The 9,688-nt window shown below is 35.9% G+C and overlaps 2 protein-coding genes across 4 annotated transcripts; one reads left to right on the top strand and one right to left on the bottom strand.

Moving 5' to 3' along the window:
• Positions 1-487: 487 nt before the first annotated feature.
• LOC108333227 (uncharacterized) lies at positions 488-5,100 on the top strand. Its single transcript, XM_017568615.2, has 5 exons — positions 488-1,001; positions 2,863-2,913; positions 4,021-4,083; positions 4,206-4,274; positions 4,440-5,100. Exons 1-5 carry the CDS (start codon positions 678-680, stop codon positions 4,710-4,712), a joined length of 780 nt encoding a protein of 259 aa, XP_017424104.1. The 5' UTR covers positions 488-677; the 3' UTR covers positions 4,713-5,100.
• Positions 5,101-6,652: 1,552 nt separating this feature from the next.
• Positions 6,653-8,710, bottom strand: LOC108333221 (F-box/LRR-repeat protein 14). 3 transcript variants are annotated; one of them, XM_052871128.1, is made up of 3 exons: positions 8,569-8,682; positions 8,279-8,312; positions 6,653-8,182 (listed from the first exon to the last, which is right to left on the bottom strand). In XM_052871128.1, the coding sequence occupies exon 3, from the start codon at positions 8,177-8,179 to the stop codon at positions 6,776-6,778; it is 1,404 nt and encodes a 467-aa protein (XP_052727088.1). In that variant the 5' UTR covers positions 8,180-8,182; positions 8,279-8,312; positions 8,569-8,682; the 3' UTR covers positions 6,653-6,775. The 3 variants fall into 3 exon arrangements, with proteins under 3 accessions (XP_052727088.1, XP_052727089.1, XP_017424094.1); XM_052871129.1 differs by having other exon boundaries at positions 8,288-8,312; XM_017568605.2 differs by lacking the exon at positions 8,279-8,312 and having other exon boundaries at positions 8,569-8,710.
• Positions 8,711-9,688: the final 978 nt, after the last annotated feature.

Below are 9,688 nucleotides of genomic sequence, written 5' to 3'. Positions count from 1 at the left end.
GGTTTGTGGTAACACTCTAAATTAAATTTTATGTTGCAAATCAAGTTTATTAACCATTGAAATATTTAATTATCCATTGAACACAAGAAAAGAAAAATTCAGAATCATCTGCAGTTCAGGGGAACTTTAAATGGTAATAATAATGAGAGAAAATTTGATGAGAAAATTTTAGAAAGTGTGATGATAAAGTAAATGATTTTGAATGAAAGTGGAAATGAAGTTACAGTGAGATTTATAGAATAGGTTTTGATGAAGGTATTGGTGAAGGAATAAGAAAACGAAATGGGGTCCATGGATATGCTGGTTGAAGAATCCATCCATGCTTTTATATTTTGTTTGAAATCAGAAAATTGGTTTAGTCTAGCCCACCAAAAATGGGAATAAAAGAGTAGAGAAGATAAAAAAGAACACTTGAGGTTTGTTTGACACGTGAAACCGAGGTGGGACCCCAAGGAATGATCCACACAGCAACATCTTCTATTACAATTTTCAATTGCAATCACAACGAAAGCCTTTCCCTTTCTTCAATTTTTTCCATTTCTGATTATATTAATATTTCTGAGGAGTGGTGATATGCAGCATAGCAGAAGCCTCTTTCTTTCTCTCTTTCTTTCCTTGCTATTGCCTATTTAACATTCCAACCACACCCACTTCTTTCTTCCAATCCACCTCACCAGATGTGCCACGACGACGACTGGGTCAACCTCGCCGTCGCCGACGATTCCCTCGTCGTCAACCTTCTCCTCCGCCTCCACCACACTCCTCCTCCTCTTCCGCCGCCGCCGCTCTCTCTTCACCTCCACTGGACAGTGCGTCAGCGCCGCTCGAGATCCGTCCGCAGACACGCCGCCGCCGCGTCTCACAAAAAACAGGACTCCACCAGAGCCAGCCCCACCACGCCGCTCTCCTGGAGCGGCGCCACGTCAGCAAGCGGCGGCAACCTGGACGGCTACGAGGAGTCCAGCCGCCCAACCAGTCTACCTCAAACCTCAAGATCTAAGGTTCATTCTCTTCTCCTTCTCTTTCTATCTTGTGTTTCACTTCTCCGTCACGCTCGTGGCCCTCACGTGTCAGTTAAACAGCCAGCGCCAAACTGTTTTTCTTTTTGCGAGGCTCTCTGCAACTGTAGCTATGTGTGTGTGTGTATGCATGCTGGTGTGGCAGTTTTTCTTGGAATCTCGAATGGACGAAAATGCCATTGGCGGGATTTGATCTACGCCAGATTTAGAATTGTACATCTGTTATTTTGATTTTCCTTTTTCCTTGCGAGAAAGTTCGTTGGACTTGGAGTAGTTACTACTTTGATTCAACGCATGGCTTTTCTTCGATGACTCTTCTTTCTTCCTCCACACTTTTCCCTTTTAAATGACGGAAACGCCCTTCCTTCAGAACCGAATTTCGTATCTCCAGCGTGTTTCGCCCGTATAAGATGGAAGTTGCAACTGATCTTATGTTATTTTATTGGTATCGGTATTTGCGTAATATTGTGGGAATAGCATGTTTTTTCGGGTGGCGTGTTTTCGTGGGAAATTGCTTATTCTTGTTGTTCTTCGTCTTCTTCATCTGTTGCGGTGGTTGTCACTGCATAATGTTTGGTAGTGGTTGACTGGTTGTGCGATTTTTTTCTGGTGTTTATAATTACGATGCTACGAAAGGGTAGGGTTGGGTTGGGTGGGAAACTTGTATTTGTGTCGTCGCTCCATTCATGCTTTTCCTGCACCCGCACACACTCTCTCTCTCTTCTCTTTCGCTTTCGTGCTTTAATAATACTAGTAATTAATTAATACTAGTAATTATTTTTAACTAATCCCACTCCATTGGTGTGCGTCGTCGTTTCACATGCGAATTAAATAAAGGATGACAAATGTCAGTTACGACATCATCGTCAAAGTTTGAACACAAGGCGAGCCTCTGTGTTGATGTCAAATAATAAGATAGTGAATGGCAAAAGGCAAAAGTCAAAAGTAGGAATGCCATTGTTTTTCAGAGAAAGAAAAGGTAAAGAAGAAAGAGGAATGAGAGTTTTTGACTGGGAAGAGTTATTTTATATTGGAAAATGTTTTTTTTTTTTACAATTTTTTAACAAATATAAATGAAATGGGGTAAGCACTAAGCAGTGTGAGTATCTATCTCGTGTTGTTTTTTATTTGGGGTCCAAAATAAATAAATAAATACTTGGAAAGTAAAAAGAGTAAATAAAAGGGGCTGGTGGCATTCTGGTGCGTTAAATGCCACAAACGATTATAGCTATTTTGGTAGCTCCCATACGAAAATCGACGGGGACCACATGGTTACCAAATCGGTGGGTTGGTTCAATGCCTAGCTAGACCAATCTCTGCCTTCGTTTTCAAACACGGTTAAATTATTTGGCATGGAACCGTTCGTTTTTGGATGGACAGGTTCTTAAGAGAGCGATTTGTTTCTCACCACCATCCTAGCCAGCTCTCTTCTTCATCCATCCCAAAACAACGTCGTTCTTTCTGTATCGCTGTGATGGTACGGAGCCACTGCACTATGACCGTAACGTATAAATAGGAAGTTTTCATATTAGAATATATGGTACACTTCAATTAATGCTACCTTGAGTGCCCCAGAGTCATACTTCTGAGATGCATTTTTTATTTTTTCAGGTTTTCTTTCTCGCTTCACATTATTATTACTCACGTTAAAAGTATCGGTTCCCGAAAAATTGTCTATGTGAATGGGTATTCCTTCTCATGTCATAAAAAATAATAAATAGCGTAAAAGCTAATTACACTGATTGTGGTTTAAGGAATAAAACAATCCCAATAATTTAATAATTTGCTCTATAAATCCATATTTTTCTGGATCCTGAATTCTACTACATTTTGTATTTTGCAGGTTTCTAATCCCAGTGAAACAGCCACTACCAGAAAGTCAAGAAGAAAAAAGGTAAATATGAGCCTTTTACTCCATGTCCATATTCTCGAATATTCTAGTAATTGGACTGTTTCATAAATTTAACTTTTCAGGAACACTTAATTATAGGAACCGTGATGCGCGTGTATCGGGATATTTTAAGAGATAAGAAAGAATATATATATCTGTATGCTACTTAAGAATCGTAAGAATATGAATCAAGGCTAGATAGAAGAGGCGCTGGATGGTTGCCTATCTATGTCGAGATAAATACTTTTTAGACCATGTTTGAGAAAGTTGGGCTGACCAAATCATCAACACTATACTTTATGGTACATAATCATATAGACCTAGACTACCCAACTTGTCTATTATTGTTTGGTCTAGACCACCAACTTGTGTAGACAGCATCTATGCAGCGGATTTTCCTATGACAATGTGTTCTCATTGTGTCCTTACAACCATTCTTTTGACTTTCGTACTGGTCATTCCCAATCTCTCTCTACATTTCTACTATATCTTGTATCATATCTATTGCTTTCTCTCTTCATCCTTTTTCCCCACACCCTGTTTTTCCCTTCCCTCCACCCTCCACTTTTGGATGGAGCATGTTTATAATTTGTCTTTCTCATATGACCTAAGAAACTAAAGAGAGAGAGGACCAATGAGTTGAGGTCATAAACGGTGCTTAAACTTGTACGACCTTAGCAGTTGGTGAATTGTTGTTAATTGAATAGAAGGACAAATTAGTTTACATGTTCTCATGGAGTATTGGAAACACACTAAAGCAAAGTTTGATTGATCCAACAACTGAGGACTAGATGGTCAGTACATCGCATAAGTTCTTGTGGTTCTAACTTACAATTCAATTTTGTCTGTTTTTTCAGCCCTCCTTTATTAAAGACCGTGACTCAATGGGTTGTTGCCGTTTAAGATGTCTTAAAAAAATATTTATATTTAGTGATTTTATATCTTTTGTTTTTTAGCTCGTGGTATAGTTATAATCTTAACCAGTTCTTACAGCTAACACAATTGGAGTAGCGCCATGACCCCATGTTTTACTTTTTTTCTTCTCCGTTTGTGTGTCTTCCTTTCTGGTTTCAGCTCCCTGCTTAAACCTAATGCTTGTCGTGTCTGCAGACCTTAGCTGAACTAAAAGATGAGGAGGATTTGTTGTTGAAGGAAAGAAGAAGTTTGAAAAAAGTAAGATTTTGCCTTTATTTTCATAAATAGTTTAATTTCGCTTCACATGAGTTTTATTCCTTACCTTTGGAGATATAATTGGTTATGGTTTGTTCACCAACATTGTGTGGATTTGGGAACAGGAACTGGCGTCCTTGCGTCTCACTGTTGAGAAACATAGAACCACAAATGAAAGCTTAAAGAGAATGAAGGTAAAACTCCTTTCTAAAACCTTATTGCTAATTCTTAGTTCACTCCTAACATAATAAGCTTTGAACGACTGTTGCTTTCTGTAACTGAAGTCTGTTGAATGACGAATAAACGTATCTGAGAGATATGGTGCATTAGAATCTAAAGTGTTGATCTTTTTTTAACAGCTTGATTTTGTGTCACGGCAAAACTCTAGTGCTGCTGCTGCGGCCTCTGAGGTGTGTGGGAAAGCTGTCAGTGACCCGTCTCAGTTTGCAACGTCAGAGTGTCATTCATCTAATTCAGTCTCCCGAAACACTGCCACACATGACGTTTCACCTGTTTGTGCAGCAAATGCTTCTCCCAAAGCACAAGAGAATGGTAACCAAGAATCTACATTCGTGCTTCCTGATCTAAATTTGCCCGTTGATGAGAGTTTCAGCGCCGATGCCATGCATTGAATTAGCTTACCTAATAAAAGGATAAAATCCCGAGTGATATTCATTCAGCATACGGACAAGTTTGTCCGACATCATCTTCCAACTATGCCTAATAGTGATAGTACAAGGAATAGCATGCCAGTTCTGACAGATTAAGTTTTGCTAATGTAATTGTAGATGTTAAACCATTCACATTTCCTACTTGGTCAAAACTGATTGATGTGGAAATTGTTTTTTTCTTTTCATTTCCTAACAGATGAGGTGTAGTTCCATTTTTTTCCCTTCACAGGTTTCTACATTGTCCAAAATTCTGTGGCAACCGTCGAGCGTCCTTTATTATAGATATATTTCCTCATTAATGTAATTACCTGTTCTACATAGATAATTCAAGAATTTTGGTTCTTGTGCTCGTTTCGCTTCTTTCTAATTCTCTTCAAAAGCTTGTTATGCATCCTTGAAGAAGGTCACGGTTTCAAATTCTCGGTACTCATTAAACCTCTTAATTATCTTGCCATTTATAAGTGTGAAATTTTAATAATGCTTTTTTGGACCATGGATTGATGATACATAAGATCAAATCGTGTCAATAAATCATAGAATTAAACTAAGTTTTACTATATATTTCGTTTTTAAATAAATCATTAAAAGCATAATACTATATTATTAAAATGTTAATTGAATTTTAGTTCTATTATCAATATAAATCTATCAATTATCAAACTACTTTAAATATAACTTTTGAAATTAAATATTTGAATTCAGTTTAGAGTGAAAAAGAAACTATCATGAGAGGAATAATGATACTATACTTTTTAGTACAAACTACTACCAAACGCACGGGTAGATCTTCTTTTGCGGGTTTTTTTTTTTCATTTAGATTTAACAATATGTATATACTAGTTTTTTAATTGGGTCATAAAAAAATACGATAATTTTTGAAGAAAATATACTTCAATATATATATATATATATATATATATATATATATATATATATATATATATATATATATATATGCATGCATGTATTGTATACTAAAAGATTATCACTAAAACAATAAGTTATCGCTTTGTCACACACACACACAAACACCATTTTTGCCTTATTGAACTTCTTCTCACAATCTCACAATAAGTTATTTTAAAAAAAAAAACAGTGTTTATTAGTTTGCTCCATTGGATATTCCTGAAAATATTAAAAAAATTTAACCATTGAAAACAGTACACTTGAATCAACAATTTTGTGTGATTTCTAATAAATAAAATATATATATATATATATATATATATATATATATATATATATATATATATATACCGAATTCTATTGCATTTGAACAAAGAGAGTTAGATTCTCATGCAAAAGTTGCTTATACAAATAAATTTTTCTTAACAATTAAAAATCAATTTCATTAGATGGTGAAGAAGCATAAAGCTTGAGATGAGACAAACATTCATTCAGTTTGTTCAACCACTCAACTTTGAAAGAAACACTCAACAGCAATGTTTGTGAACAATAACATTTTTATTTACTTATTATAATACATTAACCAATTTTACTTACATAAATATCGTTGCAATACAAATTTATTGATACAAATAAATAAATTTATATAAAATTATTAAAACGTGAAATTATTCAAAATAAAATCTTTAATGTCCTAAACCCAAAACTTAAACTATCATTAACAATAATATGGATTCAAGGAATGAAAACTTGAATACCATTAACAGGGTGAAGGCCCAACACATCATAGGAATTTTTTCCAGAAAAGATAATGGAAAGACACATTTATAGCTAATTACCTGGTTCAGAAAGAATCAAATTGTAACATAGTTAAGTAAAAACTACTTTTATGATGAACTTTTCTGCATTCACTGGAGTACATTGAAGTACAGTTTACAAAAAGATCCAATTTCATAAATGTAGGAAGCATTGCTGAGATGATATACACCGTATACTGCCGGAAAGAATATTTGATCAATTACATGTACAAAATAAATACAACAGAATAATCTTATATATGTGTGACACTGATTTTGATACACTACACATAGCTAAGATTCCCTCAAACCTCAACAGCTTCAGTACATCCATGATAAGTCTTGCCTGAAAGACACAGACTTTGCAGCACCTTGAACACCCCTTTCAGAAATTTGAGGGCAATCTTCGATGGCCAAGAAATCCAACTTGAACGATCCAATAAGTGGCTTTAATCCATCATCAGAGATCCCCAGACATTTGCTTAACCGCAAAATGCACAATCTGGGAAACTGGCTCACAAGCTGTAGTCCTTCATCACTAATCTCTTGGCATCTTACCAGTTCAAGAGTTTCAAGATATTCTGCCGCGCAAAGGGCTTCCATTCCAACATCATTGAAGGAATAAACATGATCTAGTGCAAGCTGTCGAACAGGGCATTTATTAATCAAACATAGTATTCCACTCAATGTGAACGAGGATGATGAAGGAAACTCCCCATCAGAAAAAGATATCCTCACTGATTCAAGCTTGGAGCAGTTTTGAGCCAAGGCTTTCAGACTCTCATCTGTCAATCTCAATGGATTATTGACCAATGAGGGAAGTGAAAAATCCGATGGAACTCTAAAAGAAACCGATTGAAGGTTACTTGATCTTTCGGACAGACAAATAATGTCAAAGTCTCTCACCCCAACACACATGTCAAGATGAATTTTCTGCAAGTTCTTGCACTTTTTCAACACGCAAGCCAGTCCTCTCCCAGGACTGATTATACAATTCACCAGGCTAAGTTCAAGCATATTCTCACAAGGCACATGCTGCTTTTGCCACCTATCCACAGACAACCGATCATAGACCTTCATGTATCTGTAATTAGCATCCACTTCAAACTGCAACCTTCTGAGTTTGTGCCAACCAAGTCCAAGCTTAATCAAGTCCCCTTCACCAATGGCCCTGCAATTCTTGATGGAGAGATCCTCCAGCGTCCCAAGCTTGCCAAGGTATTCAAGCCACTCCACACTGCTCACATTAAGGCATCTGATAAGGTGAAGCCTGGAGAGGTTCTTGCAACCCACAACAAGAGAGAGAATGCCGCAGCCAGTGATCCTTGGAGTGAAATTCAACCTCAGAGATGAGAGCTTGGAAGAAGAAGCCAAGTAACGGAGACCAACATCAGTGATAAATGTGCAGTAGCTGAGGGAGAGATCAGTGAGCAGAGGGCAATGTTTTGCAAGAATGAGAAGGCCCTTATCATCCAATTGTTTTCCCAGTTTGGACATCCATCCAGAGTATGTAATCTCCACCTTAGACAAGTTCTGAAACCTTATACACAAACACGTCAAAGCTTCATCTGCAGGATCCATACCACACCCAACCTTTATGCATTCCCTCTGTGCATTGTCCAAATAAAAAAACCGCTTACAAACAAGAGAAACAGCGTTTCTGTCGTTTGTTTTCCTCATCCTACTCAATATCTCCCATACTATGTGCTCTGGTATGCTATCCATCCACTGCAAAAATAAAAAATTTATTGCAACAAGGTCAAATTTTCATCCCAAACTCATTTATACCAATGCCCAACAATTAAAATTCGAAAATTCCAATACACATCACGCCTGTATGCTGCTGTGTCGGTCATCCCTTTGACACAAGAAGAAACACAATGAAAAAAATGGTTAGATCTGGGCGATATTCAAAAGGGGTGAAGGATTGATTCATTTTGTAATGAATTGAACTGGGAATTGGAGAACGAATTGGCACTGAAGAACAATATGGAAATCGAAATTATGCATAACCCAAAACTCAATAGGGTGATTGATTGAATGGTAGGAGAATGAAGTGAAAAATAGAGTTTGAGATAACATGAAAAGAAGGAAGTAATGGATCCATTGCCTACCTGCTCTTCACAACGTCAATGCCCCAGAACCGACCAGAAAACCAAACTACATAAGATTTGTTTGCATATGAATCTAAATATCAATCATCATTTAAAACAGGATTTGCATTAGATATTTTTCTTACAACCTCTTCTCTTGATATTTCCTTTCTCAGGCCCCAACAAATACATACTCTATTGGGCTTTTTCTCTCAAGCCCAACTCCAACAATTAAAAGCCCAAACCCCTGAACACCTATAAAATAATATATTTTATGAGTAACATTTTTTATTTTTTTCCTTTACGATTAAAATAATATATTTTATGAGTGATAAACAAAATGTGCCATTATGTAATATATATTTCTATTTTGAGTATTTATGTACTGCAAGTCCTTATTCATTTATTTATGTTAAACTAAGTCTATTTGCCTTTAAATATAAATGAAAACTACTTATTCTTATATTTTAACATAATTAATTCATTATATTAAGTCTACTTGCATTTAAATACAAAAGAGAACTAATTATTCTTATATTTTGTTTGGTCAATTGATTTATCATTAACATTGTGCTATTGTCATTGGAACTGCTGAATTATCAATTTTAGAAAAGTACTTTGAATTCTTACCCTGAGTTTTGATTGCTATCCTAGAAAAATTAACTCTTCTGACATGGATATCTCTTATTATATTAGTACATTTTGACAATCAAACTTTTAGATGAATAAAAGTAGTTTATACATTTAAAAGTATTTACTCATTATAACTTGTAATTATACAAATAAATACGAAATGCCGCATTGTTGAGAAATAATGTTTAAAGAGGATTATTAAAATATAATAAAATTCAAAAATATATAATGAAAAAAAGTTAAAAGTGTATGTTGTAACACCCTAGCAACTTACAAGGAATATTTACTGCCCCACACATCACTACGAGTCTTTCCAATGTGTTTTGTCCTCACTCGCACACTTTTCGGGAAAACTTCCCAGAAGGTCATCCATCCCTAAGTAGCCAAATCAATCCCTTTAAACTATCCTTCAATACCTATACAGTCTCTAGATTCCTCTCATTCTGGTGTATGTTTGATTCATCCATGTGTTTCTTCCACTGAAAACCTGTCAGAAGCCGCTCCTTGT

This window comes from Vigna angularis, chromosome 11 (assembly GCF_016808095.1).
Source record: "Vigna angularis cultivar LongXiaoDou No.4 chromosome 11, ASM1680809v1, whole genome shotgun sequence".
In the NCBI taxonomy this organism is placed as follows: Eukaryota; Viridiplantae; Streptophyta; class Magnoliopsida; order Fabales; family Fabaceae; genus Vigna; species Vigna angularis.
The sequence above is the reverse complement of the archived record's forward strand: the minus strand, read 5'-3'. Positions and strand labels throughout refer to the sequence as shown.

Bases quoted from the DNA above. Each gene is read 5' to 3' on its own strand.
- LOC108333221 (XM_017568605.2), bottom strand. From the start codon at position 8,179: ATGGATAGCATACCAGAGCACATAGTATGGGAGATATTGAGTAGGATG.
- LOC108333227 (XM_017568615.2), top strand. From the start codon at position 678: ATGTGCCACGACGACGACTGGGTCAACCTCGCCGTCGCCGACGATTCC. The intron at 2,914-4,020 runs GTAAATATGAGC...TCGTGTCTGCAG, and splicing joins GAAAGTCAAGAAGAAAAAAG to ACCTTAGCTGAACTAAAAGA. The intron at 4,275-4,439 runs GTAAAACTCCTT...TTTTTTTAACAG, and splicing joins AAAGCTTAAAGAGAATGAAG to CTTGATTTTGTGTCACGGCA.